The sequence below is a fragment of the Falco naumanni genome, chromosome 3, assembly GCF_017639655.2.
Source record: "Falco naumanni isolate bFalNau1 chromosome 3, bFalNau1.pat, whole genome shotgun sequence".
Classification (NCBI taxonomy): Eukaryota; Metazoa; Chordata; class Aves; order Falconiformes; family Falconidae; genus Falco; species Falco naumanni.
In genome coordinates, this window is record NC_054056.1 from 121,283,634 (window position 1) to 121,306,704 (window position 23,071).

Below are 23,071 nucleotides of genomic sequence, written 5' to 3' on the forward strand. Positions count from 1 at the left end.
ATACAGGAAAATATCAGTACTACAAGTCTTAATGATCTGACAGTGATCTGCTTTGTTATGGCAGATAAATTTAATTAGCTTGTTCATTGCACTAAATGAAAACCAGATACATTGTTGATGGCTGGACAAAAATAGTGAAGGTTGAAGTCTCCATTGGTAATATGTATTGTATTTTTTGAAGGAAGAACACAACAATTAATGTAATAGATTTATCAACAAATAATCTATATGTATGCACTGTCGTCATGCTCTATCCTGTTTGGCACTGCCTGTAATCTTTTGACCATTAAAATTCTTTTTACTAGTGCAGAATAGTGATTGATAGACATGTTATTTACAGATAGGCTAAGCATTTGTTCAGTAAGAATAATTAAGTTATCATGAATAAAAAATTCTTTAGAATGGCTTGCACGTACATCAAATCAGTTAACAGTAAGGATACCTCACGATTAGCATGGCTATTCATAACTAGAAAAACATCCCATTTTATGTTTAAGCAATACAGTGATTTCTTAAGATATACTAAATAAATCTGATTTATTACTGTGGCATAGTGGACATTGTAACAGACAGAACTTATTATTGGTGTAAGATGTGATATTACAAAGCATTTACTCATCTATACATGATGCTTTTAATGTGGAATTGGACATTTGATATAATCTGTTTTGTTCCTGAAATAAGTTGCAATCTTAGTATCAAAAAACAGATAATTCTTTCCCCTTGCTGTCCTCTTCTTTCTTGTTTGCTATTAAACATAAACTACCAGAATGTGAAATGATAAATAATTTTTTGTTCTTTTTAAAGGGAATCAAAAAAGAGAGAGAAACCTCTTCGGACACTGATCACTGCAGAAGGAAAAGTTCTGAATGTGAATGTTCCTAAGTATGTAAGGTTAAGAGGTTAAACAGGGTAACCTCTTTATAGTTGGTTTGGGCAACTATATTCAAAATATATATTATATAATATATATATATATATAAAAATATAATATAAAAATATATAACACCATAAAAATAAGAGGGCTGAAAAATTCTAATTAGAATATGATTTTCCTTGTGGGCAAACTGACATAAGTTTATATTCTGATGCTGGAAAAAGAATTACTTTTCAGTGAGTAAAGTGTTGAACGTTGTTTAATTTAACATACTGGTCTCTGATGACTAAAGAATTTGTTTTTCTGTAAAAGATATAAGGCATTTTACTCTTTTCCTTCTATGGCAAGGCTCTTTTTCTTGAAGCATCTTGCTAATAGTGGAAAACGTTTAACTGGTTTGACTACTGAAGATAAATGTGTATGAGTAGATATGTAGAAAAATATGTCCAAGTAATATTTCTGGACAAAATAATTCTGTCCTCTCATGACAGATGTAAAACTGGCAGAACTGGAAAGGATATTTAATTAACTGCTACAGCATGAGGTCCTTTGACACTGCATGAGGTCTCTAGCAACACAGGCTAGTGATACAGGGAGGTCTCTGGTATGTTATCATTGACAAAGGCACCTGGGTATCCAAGTGTTTTGGAACGAGTTTCCAGGGATATCAGCCATGCATTACCATTGGTTTCACTTGACTCAAGCCTCCCTTTTCTAAGGGAAAACAGGAGAGAGAGTGCAAATATTTCCTTATAAACAGCTCCCCCACGAGCTTCCAACAGGAGACTGTGATCAAAAAGTGGCCTACAAAGGGTCATTTACCTGTCTGCTGCCCTCTGAGCAAGTTTTTCCATCTTAAGACTGATATAGCTACAAAATAAAAGCTAAGAACATGCTTATCATTAGCATGAAGAATGCTTTCTAAATCTTGGAAATTTTTAAATCTATACAAATTCAAGGAATTTTAAAACCTACATTATAGGAGCAGCGTACAATTTTCAGTGGTATAGGGAAAGTTAAAGGTAGTGGCAGAAGAATTCGGGTTTATTCCATCTGTACCAGGAGATACTTACCATTGTACTGATGTACTTTTTTTGTAAAAATCTGTTGCGTGAAAAAAACTTAATTAATTTTCTAGGTCAAAGAAACTAAGTCTATAATACTTTAAATTTTATGTTGATAGAATTTGATAATGCCTCTTAAAAAGCAGAGACATTTAGAATAAAGCTCTAGCTATCTTTTTAGAAGAAATATGGTCCCCTGGAGTCCACTGTTAGTAGCAGTCCTGTTCGTGTCACCCAAGTTTTCTCGATGAGAATTTTTTCTGTGCCCACGTATACCCAGATCAACGAGCAGTTATTGTCATGGCTTCAAAAAGAATATCACAGCTCTTCAGTGCAATCTGGCAGTGTATTGGAGAGACATAAAGGAAGAGATGCAAGTAGACAGATGGTGTTCTCCAAAGTTTTTGCTTCAACACGAAAGTCTAATGCCCATAGCAATGTCCAAGCTTCTCTAATGTTCTTTTTGAAGGTTAGCAAAAGAAATGGCTGCATGCTGCTGAGAACAGCATGTTTCTCTTCCTCAATTCTAACTCATCTGCACCTAGAAAATTTTACAATTCTTTTCCCTTTTTCACCCTTCGTGTTCTAGTGAATTCTCAGAATTTGTGATGCAGTAAGAGAAAAAAGCATGAGCAGGAAGCAAAGCTATTTTGTATTCTTTGCAGTTTTCCATTAAAAAATACCCATAAACTAAAAGCTCCATAAGTTTTCTTGCAAATTGACTGGATCAGAATACAGGAGAGCAAAGAGTGAAAAGTGTATCTGGCAAATATTTTTATTGCTGAAAAAAATTTATCATCTAAACAGTTAGCATCTGAGCTTCTTTCTGTTACCTGAACCTTAAGTATCTAAGTATTTTAATGTCACTGAAATATGTCAGATAAATCACATTAAAACAAAACCCTCTCATTTTATACTAATAACTATTTTATAAAAATAATTTCATTTTTATGTGGGTTTTATTCTGTTTTTTTCTCAAATACTTGGGAAATGTTGGGGTATATGAGCATAACTTGTAAGTCTGGACTAGATCTTACAGTTGTAGTAATAGGTATTGTTTTGAGTTTATAGCTGGTAAGATTCTTTCACAATTGTAAGAACTCAGCCCACAGATCACAAGCACACAGCTAATACAATCTACAGTCTCATTTTCAACAAATACTATAAAGCTTGTAGAGTCAAGGATATTGTGTAAATCATGTTTTGCTTTGGAAATGCACAGGCAGATATTTATATTCTAGGCAAATTAATTGCTGTGAACAAAGATGTGATTTTTTTTTTTTTTTTTATAAGCCTTTAAGTTTAGAATTACCAAATTCCAGGCTTTTCATGCTTTTCATGAACTTTTTTGTCTCTGGAGCTGTGGCTAGAGCAGACCTATATCCCCAGCAGGTGTCCCTCTCTGCACTGACAGACTGATCTTCATTTTAGCTGACCTTCAGTTTTTTTCTTGTGGGTTGGGTGAAGAGAACAGAAAAGGAGTGTAAGAACGACTTTGATTGAAATACCAGTATTTTTTCAGTTCATGAGGAAAAGGCAACTGTTTCTAAAATGAACATGTGACATATAGTCTAAATGGTATTGTATTCATCTAAAATTGCTGGCAATTGAAGTATGCTGTAATGTTCATTTATTCACTCCAATTGTATTTACCCTGGAGGTTTTTCTTGTCATTATTATTAGGCTTTATTTCTCTTTGAAAGACGATGAAGAAAATAACCAGATCATCTTGGATCTTGCTGTTTACAGGTTAGAATTTTTTTGTATCTTAATTTTTGCCATCCTTAAGTTCTAATACACAGTGTTTCAGTTATACTCCCCTCTGTAATGGGGACTTTTCAAGAGGAAAACGAATAACATAGAGGGTAATGGAATCAGTCCTGAAGCCTGTGCCAAAGAAATGAAGCTGAATAAACCAAAGACCCTTCAGACTGTTCTGTTGCTCCTGAATGAGGACTGTGTCTAATAGTCCTTTTTGGAATTTATGTTTTCTGCAGTCCACAGGCAGGTTTCCTCCACATCTGTCCTTTTATACTTATGTAAATATTCTTCATTCTTCGTTTGCAGATTTGAATTGTAAGGAATGGGGGGTTTTGCCCATTCTTTGGCCCTAGCAGTGCTCCAGTACAGTTCATGTCCTTCTAGTTAAATTCTTCTTCTCCCCAAGACAGTAGGTTAGCCTTGTCCTACTTTCCTTGCTTATGGAAAGAGTCCATGGTCCATGCTATTGCCTCAACTGTGCCAGGCCATTCCCTGAAAGGAATTTGGTTGAACCAGGCCAAAATATGACAAGGAAACCTGATAACTATTTGGTAGTACATACTACTAAGCAGTACAGTGGCCTTGCCCCTACTTTGTGAAGGGCTTGGAAACCCACAAGCTTATTTACCCATAATAGGAACTTGTTAGAGTAAAGTTTGAACTAGTTTTATGGCAGAGAAACACTATTCATGCCAGAGGTTCTTCCCTTAAAACTCATTAATTTCCCTCAAATAGGCCTGCTCATGTTTCTGAATTATAACAATTAGGATTTTTTTAAAGTCTGAGAAAATCTGTTCAGGTACAATAAAATGTTGGATATGTTGTAATATTCTGTGCTCATTTGTAAGAAATGCAGACTAAAAGGTCTGAAAAATTCACCTGAGAAGTAATATTATAATAAAGTGAAATATAGAATACATCCTCATGCATTCACATGAGTTGTGATGTTAAAAGTGTAGCTTTTACAGTTCACAAATTTTGTTTGACAGTACTGAAATTGGAAAGTAATGTGTTTTCTGGGAATGTAAAGTATTTCTGTTCATGGTTTTCCAGCAAATTCTGTGCAAAAAAAGGAACTTCTATTGTACACTTACTAGTTAAACCTTCAGAAAACAAAAGTAGCAAAATACTTTTACAATAGTAAATAGCAAGTAGATTAATTTTTGTATTGCTGTATTTTTTTCATATTTACATATTTTTTACATTTTACTCAAATGTAAAGCACTAAACTAATAGAAGACCTTTTCACTTTCCACAAAGATTTTGAATTCCTGCAATTTTACAATAGCTGATGAGGTGGGCTTGACAGAATTTAGCCATTATTTTAGTGGACACTCTGTGATCACACAGGAAGGTCATGTTTTTCTTTCAGATATGTTAAATCCTAATATTTCATATAACTTAATAACTGAAATTGAAGTTTGTAGTTTATAAACTGCAAAATCATCAATAAAGAGCTATATGGTCCATGCTGCTTATTTACTGGACTAGATTGTACATTGATTCATTTATTTCTATTTAATTTTGAAGACATTTGGACAGTTCGCTGCTTGACGTTGATGTCCAGCCAACTTACATACGAGTACTGGTGAAGGGAAAGGTTAGTATTTTTTTACTACATTCATTTCCAGTCAAGAGTTAATGCTGATCATAGTTATTCAGTGGACTCTGGATCTGACTTTTCTGAGTTACCTCCTTGTGCACCAATGCAGAAAAAACACTTGCATTATTTTGGACTGTACATAAACTGTGGAAGTCCTAACCAGAAGATGTGCAAAGCCTGAAATGAAATTTTATTCTCTCTTTCTCTCCTTCTCTCTTATTCCCCACAGACAGTGTACCATAATTCACTTAAGAAGAGAGCTTGCTAGTTGCCCTAGGCTAGAATTTAGCAACGTCACAATCTGGAATTTATAGTTGGCAGAAACAAGTGGATGTATATTCTTTCGAAAGGGCTTTTAAAATGTCATTCCAGTTTTCCTTCTTCTCAGTGGTTTTAATTTTATCATCAGGTTTTTTTAAAATTCAAAGTACTTAAGCAGTAAACTAAAATCCCTATTTTTGACTGTGCTAACTGCATAAACAAAACTTCAGAATTACTTTACATCTAAAATAGACTGGATAATCTTTCTCATTTAATTGCTAATGTAAGCCATGCATCATTTTATAACCTTCTTTAGAAATTTCACTTCAGAAATGACAGCAATTCAGGAATATACATATGACTATACTTATAAGTAAAAGCTATTTAGCATGCTAATAATTTATTAGGATTAGTAATACTACATATAAAGTGAGAGGATTTAAACTATACCGTCCTGAAGATCAAAGGATGTGACAGTGATGTACAAAAGATATTTTAGCATGATATACTTCTCCAATCCCATGTTTTTTCATAGCCATTTCAGTTGGTGCTCCCTGAGGAAGTGAAGCCAGACAGCAGCTCTGCTAAAAGATCACAAACAACTGGTCATTTAGTTGTCAGCATGCCAAAGGTATGTAAAATAATCTGAGGAGGCATCATGCAAAGATACTTAAATGTTGTGAGTACTTTGAGAATGTTTCTGAGCTACAGGTAACATCTGACTAGCTAAAGTTATTCTGTCTAGCCTTTCCCATCAGGACATATTTTTCAAAGAAAGAACATTCCAGAAAGACAATTATTCATATAGCCAAACCTTAGGCATTAAGATCCCTTTAAAAGAACATTATGAAAATCAGCATTAATAGAGTTATTTGTATTTCCTTTCTTTTCAACAAAACCAGCTTTTCATATATGAAAAGAGGCTCTGCAAAACATGCAGTGTTGTGCAAATGTGTAAGAAAATGGAGTTTTTAAATAACTGAAAATAAGCAATTTACCTACTTTCCTTTTCTTCCTGTGAAATAATAGATCAAAGTTTCAAAAATTGTAAGGCATGCATATGTAAGAAAATTATGTTTTGTTTCAAGGGCAGGGATGATGTACTATTCACGTCACAGGTGATCTGAACAAGCCTTGCTTAATTCATTTTCCCTTCACTCTCTCCCTGGCTGGAAAGGATCTACTGACCAGCTGTACAAAGTATACGTAATCACAGAGCAAAAAGGTTGTAGCAACATCGTGTTTCAACTGAAAAAATGCTGCACAGCAGTCCCTTGTACTTAAAGAATTCTGGATAGAAGTCATATACCCCTGATATTCCAAACTCCTCGTTCTCCTATCTCACCTGTGCACTGATATTTGCCTGTATGGTATGATGCTGATCAGGATTCAAGTCAATTGAGAGTTCTTCTGGTAATTAAAAGCAAATTGGCTTGCAGTGGTTTTATTAATTCTCTCTCTCCCCTGCACAGCCCAGTTCTTGCAGTGTAAATGAAAGCAACCTGCTAGGTATGTCTGCTTTATTTCCTCTCCAGTGCATGTCTCCCTATGGTTTTAGTAAATGTAGTGTGTACCTTGGATACATAAGTGGTATTTTGATTTGTGGGATGACATAATGAGTAGATGAGAGAGAATCAAAGGTGGAACCAGGACACCTCCTACCCATTCCTACACATCTGCCAAAAAATTAGAGACTAAAGAAGAAATGATCAGTAATGAGGAACAGTTGAAGACATGGAGGTCAACTTGCCTTATTGAAGTAGACAGGGAGAAAGTTAACAGGTGGCCAGCCAGCAGCCAGCGGTAGTTTAGGGGACATTAGAGCTTAAACACAGGGAAGGTGCAGCAGCGTGAACCAGAATAGAGGACAAGGGGCAGAGAGAATCTGAGTGGCAGAAGTATCTTTATGTTTGGGACTTAGCAGGTGGGAAGATGGCAAAAACAGGAAGGCATTTAAGGTGGGGCTTGATGTTGTCTGGTACAAGACTGAGTTCTTGGACAGGCAGGAAGAGCAGAGATGGATTGAAGGGCTTGGAGTAGACAGGGAACTGGAAGTTTTAGAAAGGTAGAGTTCTGGAGATGAGAATGGATTAAATAGTGGGGTTCTGGTAACCGTAGGAGAGCTTAATCAACTTCAGCGTCTTCTCTCCTGTCATTATGTCTTTGGAGGGTTGGGCTGCTTTTAAGGCCTCTAGGACTGCATCATATATTTTTGGCTTTCAGAAATAAGGTAACCCTGCCCAAGGATAATTATAGGAAAAAGATAAATTCTTGGTGCTCTAGCTTTACCTTCTGGCCTCTAGTAAGTTTCTCTGCTGTGTAAAGAGCAGTGGGAAATTGTGCTGCATATGAATCTGCCAGGGCATATCAATTACATTTTCTTCTGAAGGAAGAACCTTCAGCCACATATTATTTGGGGTCATTTCTTTCTCTTTGTGCTCTGATTTAATTGTAAGACTATGAAACTACTAGCTGGAAGTAAAAAGTTTTTCAGCTTTTAGCTTTTTCCACTTGTGGTTCTACACCTTCTATGTTTTCTTCTATGCTTCATCCCTGTATGGACAGCCTCTCATTAAATCACAAACTGTCACTCTAACATCAAGCATACAGTTTCATCAGGAGCTTGAAGAATGCTGAAAATTTTCCTCATTTGGTTAAGATCCATATTTTGTTAATGTTCAAAATTCAATTATATGAGAATTCATTTATTCCTAAATTTACTTCTTTGAAACTAAGGCCTTGACATTTGCCATTTTGGATAACATTTTCAAATGTTTCTGAACAGTTTTGTTTACTGTTTACTTGCCTTTTGGATATTTTAAGTATTATCAGTTTTCTATCCTGTAACCTGTTTTATTACTCATACATCTTGCTGGTGTCTTTGTGGATGATCAGTGCCTTAGAAAATGTAAATATTTTGAAGAGTCTCTGGATATATTTAACTCTGCTGCCTGCCTAGCAAAGTCATACATAAATCAGAAAAATGAATATTATCTCTTCATATTGTGAGAACTGTTTTTATTCCATGACTAAGTTTATATTTCACCTACATTTCACCTACCTTAACATTTTAGCCACACCTACGTATTTTACCTGTCTTGAGGGTCCGGAGCCTCCTTCATCTCAGAATCTCATGATTCACAGATATTTGTGAGACCTGAGAACAGGGAAGGTCTGTAGAATAACTGAGTTGATGTTCTGAGCTTTGCCTTGTTTTGGCTAAAAAATACTTGTGTACTGGGACACAAAGAGAGATGCATGAATGGTGTGCTGCATACTCTAACAGCTTCATTGTCAATGGATCAAAAAATCTGGATCCTGGAAAGCAGCTTTGCAGAAAAGGACTTGGGAGTCGTGTGGACACCAAGCTGAACATTAGCTGGCAATGTACTCTTCTGCCAAAGAAGGCTAATTGTATCCTGGGCTTCATTAGGAGCGTTGCCAGCAGGTTGAGGGAGCTGATCCTTCAGCATCGGTGAGACACACTTGGAGTACTGTGTCCATTGCTGGGCTCCCCAGTACAAGAAAGATGTGGACATACTGGAGAGAATACAGCAATGGGATGAAGGTCATGAAGATACTGAAGGGACTGAAGCATCTCATCTATGAGGAAAGGCTGAAAGAGTTCAGACTGCTCAGTGTAGAGAAGAGAAGGCTCATGGGGGATCTTATCAATGTATATAAATACCTGAAGGGAGGGTGCAATGAGGATGGAGCCAGGCTCTTCTCAGTGGTGCCCAGTGACAGGGCCAGAGGTGATGAGCACAAACTGAAACACAGGAGGTTCCCTCTGAACATCAGAAAACACTTTTTTACTGTGAGGCTGACTGAGTGCTGGCACAGGTTGCCCAGGGAGGTAATGGAGTTTCCCTCCTTGGAGATATTCCAAAACCGTCTGGACATGGTCCTGGGCAACTGGCTCTAGGTGGCCCTCTCTGACTGGGTGACCACCAGAGCTGCCTTCCAACCTCAACCATTCTGTGAGTTTCTGTGAACTCCATGGATTTGCTGACCAAAGCTGGATTTGTGCTACTTCACAGCAATTGCATGTTAACAGACACTAACCTATTCTTCTTTGTTCTGTATTATAGTCACAGAACCTGTTCTCTTCCCCCAGGACTGAATTTGAGTGCACAAGTTATATTTTTGGGATACATATTCTTTTCAAATGCTCTCTATCCATACAAATTTTATTGATATTAATACGATGCAACCTAGGCAGCAAAGTATTATGAATAAAGATTAGCAAAAGCTGGAAGGCCGGTAGATATTTTTCTTCCAGAACATTATGGCTGAGATTATCAGCAACGTTTGAAAATAGTATTTTGAGATCATTAATTTAATATGAATTCCTTTTAGTAAGATAATTGGAAGAACAGAGTTCATGCAACTTCTTTCAGGCTGTATCAGTGATAATACCAGCCTAATGACTACCTTGCACTGTATTTAACCTTTTTGTTGCTGATAATTATTACAAACATAAAATTATTTGCAACTCGATAAATGACCTAGCACATTCCTTAGGCAATTAAAATGTTAAAAATGCTATTAAACTAAAAATAATCTCCTGTAATATGCTTTTTGCAACACTATCCTGAAAAGATCTCTCTCTCCTCAGTAACAGAACAGAAATCTGAGTTCAGTAAGTGTTTTTCACTTGCTTTAGTGAGTTAAACATTTCACCATTCATCTTTCAGCCCTTTCATAGTTCCCTAGCATTTAAAATGAAAAACAAAACCTCTTTTCTTGCCTCTTTGATGACCTTGCCACACCAGAGATGCTGGAGATACTAAATTCCACATGATGTAAAAGAAAACAACTAATTCTAACCTTCTTTTCTAGAAACATTTTTCTTGTACTATTTACTGCACAACAAATCACTGCAGAATGGGTGTCTTTCTAAGGCAGTGTCTACCAACGTATTTTGGAAGGTTATCAAAACAAACTGAAGGACACAACATTCAGTGAAATGATATTGTGACACTTTCAAAGTGTAGTGTTTATGCCTTAATAATAATCTGTGCAGAGATTTTGCACAAGTAAGGAGTTGACAGTGACTACATTGTACATGCTTCATTTTCTGGGAAAAATATTTATGACATGATGCTTTTCAAACTTTGGATCTATGCTCTGGCAGTATTATCTTTGCTGATGATGCAGGAAAATTAAAACCTGCATTTCTTTAATAGACTTTGAACAAAATTGGCATATTACATTGGTGATTTTATAAAATGTCATCAGTAGATTACATCAGTAACATTTTAAATAACGTCTGAAAACAACCCAAACCTCAAACCCCGGTGTTATTAGCAAGCAGTTTTTATTTGGTGTTCCGAGACACTCTGTGTCATGTTTTAAAACTTTATTTCAGTGAATCAGAGAGAATAAATTGGACTTTTTGATTAATTTTATTATAGATGCAGTCACAAAAGAATTCTGACAGCTTTTGATTGCCTGGACCTTCAAAAGCCTTTAGAAATGTAAAGATTACTGAGTTAAGTTCCTTAATGAATTTAGAAATAGGAGTGGTATGTATTATGTGTGTGGGTGTAAAGGTTATTTGATAGAATTACGTTATATCATTCTCAATTATCCTAGGTATGGTAACTGCAGAATTATTTTGTTACCATAAAAGGCACATGGAGACATACAGCTGTGGAACCCTAGAAATATATTCATCCTTCACAATAAATGTGTTTCAGGGAAATTGTTACTCAGTGGAATTCCCACTGTAGAGGAAGAAAGCCACTGTAGAAAAAACATGTGGACTGAAGAAATGACTCAGCTTAAAAATATAGTTTTCACATATTTATTCTGTTTTCTCAAATATATTCCAGATTCTATTTAACACATCCATTTCTAGAATTCTCTGATAGTGATCTTAAAAGCGGTCTCCTTTCAGTTTTCTGATTAATGCAGATATTGTCAATAGTTTCGTAGAGTAACTTTAAGAAAACTTCATTATCTTAATTTATTTCATCTTCCTGTATACCACAGGCTTTATGTTTCATACAGTTATCTTTCTACTGAGCCCAAAACCTTATTTTTGGCCACAGTTGAAGCTATGGCAGTTCTGTTTTCCAGAAGAGTTATCCTCACTTGATGACTGTCACTGGGAGGTGGACAGTCAGTTTGGTGAAGCTCACATACCATTGTTGCATATAGAGTTGTGTTTCAAAAAGAATAAAAAAAATTACAGAGTATCACTTTTTTTTATTTATTTATTTTCTTGAACAGAGGTAGGAGGACATCTTTTGAACAGGGAAGCTTTTACATCAAACAATATTTGGTAATTGATAATAGATGTTCTAGTAGGCAAATTCTAACCCTTTCCTAAGTTCCAGGATCACTTCTTTTCAAGGAAGTCTTTTTTGTTGATTGCAAAATCAGCAAATTTCCTTCCCATCATTGATGATATGCTCTGAGGGCAAAGTAAGGAACATTAGTCTCAAGGGGATCAAAGGAATGAAATATTGTTAAAAGAACAGAACAACAGAGGGCCTCCTGAGAACAGAGGGAAGGTCCAAAGAAACAGATTTTCTTTCACCAGAGTATATACAGAATTAGAGGGGATCAGCCTTTTCACAACGAATTTCAGAACCAAATGACAAAAGCTACAAGCTCTGTCTTACTTCTTCCAGATTTTAGAACAGAGGCTTTAAATTCACTGGGCTTCTGGAACAGACTACTTTTGAATAATTTGCACTAAGAAATACTCGATAAAATGAACTATTTAGTATAGTTTATTTCTGTCATCTGGATCCCTCTCCCATGATGTTGTTAAGAAGGGAAAGAGATACTTTTTTTTTAACCCTGAGATACCCTTTTGTCAATAACACATCTTCCAAAAAATGGCGATGGATGTATTTTCTTTGGGAAAGGGAATTCACTTGGACTTCGAACTTTAGCAAAGGAGCTGAGGGAGTTTGTGGTCACTTATGGTTCCTTATATAAAGAGGGAGGAGAAGTCCAGTCTTCTTCAATATTCTTCAGCAGCAAATTCTTCAATAAAAATGTCTGATTTAGCACATGGACACCAGGACTGAAATGCAAATGAGAGACACATTATGAACCAGTTAATTAGCTATGAAGAAAATCAGTAATGTCCATTATTAACATGGTACTAAACATGACAGCATATATTTAAATAGAAATGTATGTATATATTTAAATATTATACTTGTGTGTATATATATATATACACACGTATATATTTTAATATAATTTCATTCAGTTCATTGGGTTAACATTGTTTTATGTATGTGTTTCAAGCTGAGTGAAGAGTGTTAAAATCTAACAGAAAGGGTAAATATCACAAGAGAAAATGTATTTAGACCCACTTAATTTTTCCATTTTTGAGAGATTATTTAAATGCTGGTGAGCATAAATATCAGCTTTTATGAGAATTATTTTTCTGCCTATTTTTATTTTAGGCTAAAGAAGTAATCTTGGATAAGCAAAAAGTCTCAACTTAAACATTCTATCTACAATACACTGGAAAAAAATACAAGAAGGTAATTCCTTTTTTCTTCTGCATTAGTTTTACTTTTTGTCTGTGTTATTAATCTCCCAGAACATATGCTTCTTATTATGTTATTGTTGAAAGCATGAAATTATTGCTTTGTGTAGAGAAAAACTATGTCTAAAAGCTTTAGACTAATAGCCTGTCTGGTGCCGTTTATAAAGTGGTCTGCTCCAACAGCAAAGCCAAAAAAGCACTTACTTCTGCCCATCAGTTTTGTTCCGTCAGCTCATTCATATTATTAAACTGGTATATACTAAAACTAAATCACCTACTGAGAATTGCCTCTGTAGAGCTCCTTCCTATGTAACCCAAGTCTGAAAACCATTTAGAAAGCAATGATTTTGAAAATCTCTCATGAATGTGTTTTCTTGCTTGTATATAGGTTGAGCTGCTGCACTAATAAATAGGTTCAAAAGGAAATTCTGTGAGGTTTTATAACATATATCCAGTCTATTAAATGTGATGTGAACTCCAGTTCTTGAAATCTTGTAGTTAATGATTGCCAGAAGCAAACAAATATTAGCGATGCGTTATTTTTTGTTTTTAGTCTTAGTGTTACTAGCTATTGTGGTAGATAGACACTAGGGCTGATGGACACTTGGCCTAAATACAAATACTGTGATGTATCTTTTAATCTTTCCTTTTCCTCTTGCTATAGTCAATGGTATTTATACCAATGTAGTAACAATAAAGTTTGTTTATTTTTCTCTGTTTATATTTCAAGTGTTGCATTTGTTTCTGTGTTTGATTTCATTGTGGTGAATGTTGATGTAATGTTAGTGAAAATATAGCATTATGGATTGTGTGCATTCTTGGTCTCAATATTTAGAACACTGGCAAAATGGCTCTGCAGGAATCAGTTGTCATTAATTCTGTGCTTTATTTCTTATTTTAAAAATACTAATTTTAATAATCTTAATTTTTATAAATGTCAGTCATGACTTCTTTTCTTGAACAGCCTGCATGATGAGGACATGATAGGGCAACTCTAAGAACTTGTTGAGATTCCTAATGAGCCACAAGCACTGCACCCTTTCCTTAGACAACAGTAATTGTACCAGTGCACTGTCTTGATTACTGAGTATTTCAAATATTTTTAAAAGGGTCAAAGCAAACATTGGATGCTTAATCTCCATGATATTTGAAAAGTCATAGCAGTCAGGTGAAATCCCCGTGACTGGAAAAAGGGAAACATTGCACTCATTCTTAAAAGGTTAGAAAGGAGGACCCTCGGTACTACAAACCTGTCAGACTTACTGCTGTGCCTGGGAAGATCATGGAACAGATTCTCCTAGAAGCTGTGCTAAGGCACATGGAGCACAGGGAGGTGATTTGAGACAGCTGGCATGGCTTCACCAAGGGCAAGCCTAGCTGGCTGACCAACCTAGTGGCCTTCTATGATGGAGTGAGTACATCAGTGGACAAGGGAAATGCTAAGGTTGTTGTCTATCTGGACTTCTGTAAGGCCTTTGCCACTGCGCCTCGCAACATTCTTCTCTCTAAATTAGAGAGAGATGGCTTTGATGGGTGAACTCTTTGGTGGGTAAGGAATTGGCTAGACGGTCACATCCAGGGGTAGTAGTTAATGGCTCAGTGTGCGGATGGAGGTCAGTGACAAGTGCTGCCCTCTGTACTGGTCCCAGTACTGTTTAATATCTTCATCATTGACATAGTGGGATCAAGTGCACCCTCAGCTAGTTTGGCAATGACACACCAAGCTGAGTGGTGCAGATGACATGCTGGAGAGAAGGGATGCCATCCAGAGGGACCTGGACAAGCTTGAGAGGCGAGCCTGTGCAAACCTCATGAAGTTCAACAAGGCCAAGTGCATGGTCCTGCACATGGCTCAGGGCAACCCCTGGTATCAATACAGGCATTGGGAGATGAAAGGATTGAGAGCAACCCTGCAGAGAAGGACATGGGGGTACAGGTGGATGAAAAGCTCAGCATGACCTGGTAATGTGTGACTGCAGCCCAGAAAGACAACCAGATCCTGGGCTGCATCAAAAGCTGAGTGTGGTGATTCTCACCCTCTACTCCCCTCTGGTGATAGCCCACCTAGAGTACTGCATCCAGCTCTGGAGTCCTCAGCACAGGAAAGACATGAAGCTGTTGGAGCAGGCCCAGAGGACAAAAATCATCGGAGGGATACAATACCTTTCCTATGAGGAAAGGCTGAGAGAGCTGGGGTTGCTCAGCCTGGAGAAGAGAAGGCTCCAAGGAGATCTTATTGTGACCTTTCATACTAAAAGAGAGCTTATAAGGAAGAAGGAAACAGACCTTTTTAATAGGGCCTGTAACGATAGGACAAGGGGTAATGGTTTTAACCTGACGAAGGGTAGATTGAGACTGGATATAAAGAAGAAATTCTTTATGATGCAGGTGGTGAAACATGGGAACAAGTTGCCCAGAGAGGTGGTATATGCCCCATCCCTGAAAACATTCAAGGTCAGGCTGGACAGAGCTCTGAGCAACCTGATCTAGTGAAGATGTCCCTGCTCATTGCAGGTGGGTTGGGACTAGATGACCTTTAAAGGTCCCTTCCAACTCAAACTGTTCTATGATTCTATTCTATGATTCTACTTTGCAAACGGAATGGTTCTTTCCCACAGAATTACAACTAAAGGTTTAGATATATTAAAAGAAATCAGTTTGAAAAATTCTTAGGTTTTTTCCAGGAGAAATATAGACCTACCTTCATGAGATAACTGATATTATCTTTCTTCCAAATAGATTCCGCCAAACAGCAAAAGAGTTGGCAACTTGTGGATTAAGAACATAGCTTTCCTTAGAACCCTCTGTGGTTCTTGACAAAGCAGAATTAAAAACAGATCAGCAAGTTCTGGTCTATACACATCTTTTATAATGAAATAAGGAACATAAGGAGTTGATTTCTATTTAAGTAGTTCAAGCACTGCAAATCTGACTGCTGTTAAATGTCTTTATCCTTGTATCTAAGTAAGATTGCAGTGGTTGACTAAAACAGCAGGTGTTATACAAAATACAATGTAACGCATTAGGTTAGAAATCTGACTTACATTCTACTGGAATAATTTCTTAGTCGTAGTATGTAATCTGTGGTGCTTTTTTTTTTGAGTTGGTACTTTGATGGGTTTTTTTGAAGGGTGGGGGTGTGTTTGTTTTGTTGTTTTAATCTGGATCCTGAAGGGGGAAACAAAAGACAATCATATGCTGCTGGGATGTTCACCCATAAATGCCTTTGAACAAGTTATTCAGTGTCAGCCAGATTGCACTAGCTGGGAGAGACATCAAAATATAATATTTCCTGTAAGTTATATTAAACTTGGGGCCAAGAAAACTTTGATGTTTTTAATCACTGTATTGGATTTAATTCCAACTTTTTTCTAGTAAGCATGTCATCATAAGACTCATCAACAAAACTGCCTTTATACTTTACATTTTCATAGTGATGAACAAGCATTAATTTCCGTTCCTTGGAGAACTCATTTCCTCTCCTTCTCTCCCCTCCTCAACCCTCCCCTCTCCTCTCCAGGGGAGAGTGGAGAGGAGGGGAGGGGAGGGCAGAATTGTTCAGAGGCGAGGAGAGGAGTGGAGTGGTGCGGGAAGGGTAAGGGGACAGGATGAGAAAGAGCAGAAAGGAGGAGAGGAGAGAGGAAAGGGGAGGGAGAGGGGAGGAGGGCCAGAGCCATGGGTGTTCCAGTCCCGATCCCGATCTGTGGGGGTCCTGGTCCCGACCCACGGGAGTCCTGGTCCCGGTCCCCATCCAGGTCCCAACCCGCGGAGGTCCCAGACCCAATCCCAGCCCCAGTGGTCCCGGTCCTGATCTTCATCCCGGTCCCCATCCTGATCCCAGTCCCAAGCTGCGGGTGTCCTGGTCCCGATCTACGGGAATCCTGGTCCTGGTCCCTATCCGCTGGGGTCTCAATCATGGGGACCCTGGTCCTGGTCTCGAGCCGCAGGGATCCCCTGTCCCAAGCTGCCGGGATGCCGGTCCCACTTCCGCTCCTGATCCTGGTCCCAAGCCATGAGGATCCTGGTCCCGAGCCGCGGGGGTCTTGATCATGGGGGTCCCGGTCCGGGTCCCAGTTCCGATCCCCATCCTGGTCCCAAGCTGCAGGGGTCACGGTCCTGGTCCAGTCCCAGTCCCAAGCCACGAGGGTCTCTGTCTCGGTCCCAGTCTGCATCCCGAGCCACAGGGGTCCCGGTCCGAATCCCAGTCATGAGCCGCAAGGGTCCTGGTTCCAATACACAAAGGTCTCGATCATAGGGGTCCCGGTCCCGGTCACAGTCCCGAGCCACAGGGTTCCCCGTCCCAGTACCAGTACTGGTCCCAATCCTTGAGCAGAACCATGGGGGTCCCGGTCCCAGTTCCAGTCTTGGTGCTGGGGCAGAGCCGAGGGGGTCCCCGTCCCAGTCCTGGAGCAAGCTGCGGGGGTCCCAGTCCAGGTCCAAGTCCTGGACCCAGTCCTGAGCCCAAGCTGCGGGAGTCCTGGTCCCGGGGCAGAGCTGCAGGGGTCCCAGTCACTGTCCCGGTCCTGAGCCACAGGGGTCTTGATCCCGGTCACAGTCCCGGTCCTGAGCCGCAGGGGTCCCTGTCCTGGTACCGGTCCCGATCCTCAAGCAGAACCGTGGGGGTCCCGGTCCCTGTCCTGGTGCCAGGGCAGAGCCAAGGGGGTCCTGGTCCCGGACCCAGTCCCAAGACCAAGCCGCAAGAGTCCTGGTCCCAGTCCTGGGGCAGACCTGTGGGGGTCCCGGTCACTGTCCCACTCCCAAGCCACAGGGATCCCGATCCTGGTCCCAGTCCCAATCCCTGTCCCCATCCATGGGCTGAGCCACGGGGGTCTCGGTCCCTTTCCCGGTCCAGTCACGGGGAAGAGCCTTGCTGGTAGCAGTCCCCATCCCATTCTGGGTCTCAGGGGTCCCCGTCCTGGTCCCGAGCCACAGGTGTCCCAGTCCTCGTCCCAATACCGGTCCCAAACTGTGGGGGTCCTGGTCCCAGGAGTCCCAGTCCCGAGCCACGACGGTCCCAGTCCCATCCTGAGCCCCAGAGGTCCCGGTCCTGTGCAGTCAGGGTCCCGCTCCCAGTCCTGAGCCTTGGGGATCCCGGTCCCGATTTCATCCCAAGCCATGGGGGTCCCAGTCGTGGTCTCATCCCGAGCCGTGGGGGTGCTGGTCCCAGGCATCTCGGTCGCAGTCCCGAGCCACAGGGGTCCCAGAGATCCTGGTCATCCCAGTCGCAGTCTCATTCCAAGACCCAGGTGTCCTGGTCCCAGGGGTCCCAGTCATGGTCTCGTCCTGAGCTGCAAGGGTCCCTGTGCCAGGGGTCCTGGTCCCGGTCTCATCCCAGGCCATGGGGTCCCACTCCTGGTCCCGTCTCAGGGGGTCCCAGGGGTCCCCATTGCAGGGGTCCCTCTCTCAGTCCTGAGCCGCAGGGGTCCCAGTCCCAGGGGTCCCATTCCCGGTCCGTAGCTGTGGGGTTCCCCATCCTGGGGGTCCTGCTCCCAGTCCCAAGCTGTGGGAGTCCCAGTCTGGGGGTCTCAGTCACAGTCTCGTCCCAAGACCCGGGGGTCCCAGTCCCTGGGGTCAAAGTCCCGGTGCCGAGCCATGGGGGTCCCAGTCCTGGGCTCATCCCAGGCCCAGGGGGTCCAGCTCCTGGGGATCCCTGTCCCGGGGTCAAATTTCTGGTCCTGGTGGTCCCGCTCCTAATTCCAGTCCTGAGCCGCAGGGGTCCCAGTCCCAGGGGTCCCAGTCCTGAGCTGCAATGGTCCCGGGGGTCTGTAGGTCCAAAGAGAATGATATTGTCTCAACATTGCTAACAGAGACCTGGAGATGGAGTGCGGTCCTTATGGACACCGAGACCCAGAGACCCTGGGAAGGAGAACTGCACGGTACGAGGAGTGCTCTGCTGGTCCCTGATACAGTAAGGCCGCATAACAGCTGTCCAGAAGATGGATCACAACTGTTGTCACAGCAATGAACCAGAAAACTTGAACTCCAGGTGAACTTCCTTCATTATAATACAAAACCACACCTCCTGGTCTGAAGCCACCTGCCTCTAAGGCAAACCACGCCTCAGGCACCCCTCTTTGGACACGCTGGTAACCTTGCTTGAGAAGGTGGAGACTGGCAACAGTCCATGGGCCGGAGGAGCAGCAAGGTGTGTTGCTTGGCATAAAGGATGACTCCTTAGCAACTGAACTTTGGAGATCTTCCCCACCAAGGATCACAACGATCAGGACTGGCGGGATGCTGCCTAGACCTGGGACCATAGGCACACCTTGGACCTGTGGTGGTAGCTATAATCCTCTTTCCTTTTCTTTTTACTTTACCTTTCCTTCCCTTCCTGTTACTCTATCACATGCAGCTTTATGGAAAAACAATAAAGTTGTGGTGTTTGATCAAACCATGACCTCTTGGCATGGTCGCCTTGATTTTTTGTGCTTTGAGATCATAGTAAATGAACCATCACCAGTCCACTGAGTGGATCATGACAGTAGGTCTCTCATTAAGACCTTTGCTCAGATAAGAAGATCTCCCTGCAAAGACAAGAAATGTGAGATAATCACAGGACAGTCTTTTCTGGTCAACACAGTCAATTAGATACGCAGCTTTCCATAGAAGAGCATGCATAGTCTCAGAACCCATTCTCCCTTTTTGTTTTTCAAGAAGTAGCTTTGAAGTATGATGAACACGTTCCACAATGGCTTGATGAGTTGGGGAATGTGAGATGCCAGTAACATGTTCCACCCCCCAAGAGGCAAGGAACTTGGCCATGCGTGCAGGTGAATATGCTGGTCCATTGTCTGTCTTGAGATGCTTCAGAACCCCCAAAGCAGCCCAAGCCTGTCAAAGATGTGAAATGCCATCCAGAGCCTTCTCCCCAGTATGGGCCAATGTCCGCACAACTTTTGAGATGGTATCAACAGAGACATGAACATACTGTGAATGACCAAAAGAAGGCACGTGTGTGACGTCAGATTGCCACAGATCCAAGGACTGATATCCATGTGGATTTACCCTTTGTGGAAACGTCAGTCTGGGACTCAATCACTGACACTCTGGACAAGTGGTGATGATGGATTTTGCATCCATAAAAGATATTTTAAAATTGACAGACCAGTGCCCAAGCCCCCTGATAAAAAAATCGATGAGACATGAGGACCTGTCATATCAGATCAGGCACTGGAGGAGTCCAAGCGGGAGCTGCAAGAGCATCAGCACGTGCATTCCCTTCACAGATGAATCCTGGCAATCCAGTGTGACTGCAGACGTACAGAATGTAATATCTATGAGTACACTGGTTTACTGTTACCCATAATGTTTTTAATTTAAAAAGTCATTCTGAATTTACCTCCTTAAGCAGCACGCGGTCAATGTGTCACACAACATCCGCAACATAAGCAGAGTCTGTAACAATGTTTACAGCACATTGAGAAAGTGTTTTAAAGGCAACAAGGACAGCACTAAGTTCAACCAACTGAGGTGACCCCTGTGTCAAGTGTATCAATTCTTGCCATTGCTTCCCATCATACCAAGTGACCACTGCCTTTCCCAATTTCCCCAAATCATCTGTAAAGACCGTAGGGCCTTGCACTGGGCTATATGCTACTGGTGGCTTTTGAAGTATTTGTATGTCCAACTAAGTTTGTAACAATTTATGACTGGGAAGATGATAGGATATTTGTCCCTTCCAGAGTTCCTTCCAGAGCTAATTGAAACAGTAAACTGTTTGCCAAACACCAGCACATTCAATGGGAATTATCAGGTCATTGGGATCTTGGCCCGTGAGCTGAAACGCACTGTGTATGTCCTTTGGTGATGATTTCTGATACTAGTTCAGTCTGAGTGCTCACTGTCTTCCATGGTTGTACAGATAAAAATAACCACTCTAAGACATGTGGTGGATCCTGCCAGCCCTCATTCCATTGACCCAACAATCCCATGGGAAGATAGTTAACAATGACAACATATAAACTTATCAGAGTTTCTAAGTTTACACTGTGTACTCTTTTTTTGTTGCAGTCCATTGGCCACCCTCTCTAGGTCTAAGCTGGCTTCCTTAGTTAGTGATTGGGGAGACATTAAATCAGTGTCACCCTTCAACAGACCAAAGGGTGGTTTCAATTGTTCTGTTGTAAGGCCCAAGTATGGCCTTACCCAATTTGTGGCCCCTAATAATTTTTGCAAATCCTTTAGGGTTCTGACATTTACTCGGAGCTGGATACTGTGGCTCAAGTGTTTGATCCAGCACTTTAACTCCCAAGTATTTCCACAGGGCTTGTTGCTGAATCTTTTCTGATGTAAAGGTGACCAACGACTGCTGCAAAACTGGATACACTTGTTGAAGTTCAGCCTTATTTGCAGCTGGTACAAGAATATCACCCATATAATGATAGCAATACACTTGTGGAAATTGTTCCCATACAGGTGACAATGCCCTTGCTACATACCATTGACATACAGTAGGACTGCTTTCCATACCCTGCAGCAACACCATCCATTGGTATTGCTTACAAGGAGTCATATTGTTTCTGCTAGGTGTTGAAAAAGCAAATTTACATTTATCAGCTTCATGTAAAGGAATATTGAAAAAACAATCTTTTAAATCAATTACCAAAATGTCCCAGTTTCGTGGGATCATCATCGGGGAAGGCATGTCTGATTGCAGGGCTCCCATTCCCTCCATTACACCTTTTACTTTCCTTAAATCTTTTAACACATGCCATTTGCCAGATTTCTTTTTTATCACAAACACAGGGGTATTCCAAGGACTATGGGAAGGTTCTAGGTGTCCTTGTGCTAATTGTTCTTCTACTAATTAGTTGGAGGGCTACACATTTTTCCTCAGGAAGGGCCCACTGTTCCACCCAAAGAGGGGTATCTGCCAAGTCAAAGGCAGGGTAGCTCTTTGTACACCCTCCATCAGTGGCCCCTATTCAAAATCCTTCTGGGTACCAATAATAACCCCCCATTGTCCCAAAATGTCCTGTCCCCACAAATTCAGAGGGACATCAAGCACGTAGGGACAGATTGTTGCTGTCTGGCCCTCAGGATTTTGAGCTTGCACCATACATTGACTTTGGACACTGTCACACCACCTACTCCCACCAATATGGAACCTGCTGAGCAGACGGGCCAAGTGCAAGGCCAGATGTGTGCAGATGTACCAGTTACATCTGCTCCCATGTCAATCATTCCGGTCACCCGCATTGCCGGAGGGGTCCCTTTGGCAAAGGTGATTTTACAGGTTAGAATTGGTCGAGTATTTTGTACACTCTGAATCCAGAAAATTTGCGGTGTTCCTGTCAAACCGAACCCTTCTTTGCCCCGGACTTTGTCATGGGCATAATTAACTTGCACCCAGAAAGGAATTGATTGTGCAATCCAGCTCCCTTCAGGAACTGACGTAGGGGGAGGAGGTCCACACCATCGCTTGAATCTGACCCATATAATCAGCATCAATGACTCCTGGTAAGACAAACAACCCTTGCAAAGTTACACTAGAATGTCCAAGCAACAGCACGCTCAATTTATTGCCGATGGATCCCACAGCATTCGGTGGGACCTAATGTACTTTATCATCCTCTATTTTGATGGTGGTTGCTGTGGTAACATCCAATCCGATGCCCCCTGAAGTTTGGGCTGTGAGTTGGCTGCATAAGCCTGGAATTGCTGTGGAGGATTCATTTGCATCATCATGCGGTTCCTCCCCGTGTTCCTCCCCCATTTCCCTGTTTTCTGTTGCCACCTGCAGGTAACTGTCCTTGACTGCTAAATTTAGATCTAGAGTATTTTGCAAAATGCCCCGGTTTGTTACATTGACCACATACCAAACCAGAGCCATCAGCCCTTCCTGGCCTCAATCTCTTTGGACAGTCCTTCTTTAGGTGACCTTCTTGCCCACATGTGTAGCAACAGCAGGCAACCTTGTGGCCTGGCCTGGCCAGGCCACTCCGCCACTCCAGTCCCCTTCCCCCCCCCCACGCCTCAGGGCTATT

At 41.0% G+C, this 23,071-nt stretch overlaps 1 protein-coding gene across 1 annotated transcript in view; it reads left to right on the plus strand.

The window, feature by feature from the left end:
• Positions 1-14,813, plus strand: part of DNAAF11 (dynein axonemal assembly factor 11) — a 30,247-nt gene extending 15,434 nt beyond the window's left edge. The window contains 6 exon segments of the mRNA XM_040588351.1: positions 808-885; positions 3,625-3,690; positions 5,233-5,302; positions 6,102-6,197; positions 13,000-13,034; positions 13,036-14,813. Of these exon segments, the coding sequence (XP_040444285.1) occupies positions 808-885; positions 3,625-3,690; positions 5,233-5,302; positions 6,102-6,197; positions 13,000-13,034; positions 13,036-13,084 (394 nt within the window). The 3' untranslated portion in view covers positions 13,085-14,813.
• Positions 14,814-23,071: the final 8,258 nt, after the last annotated feature.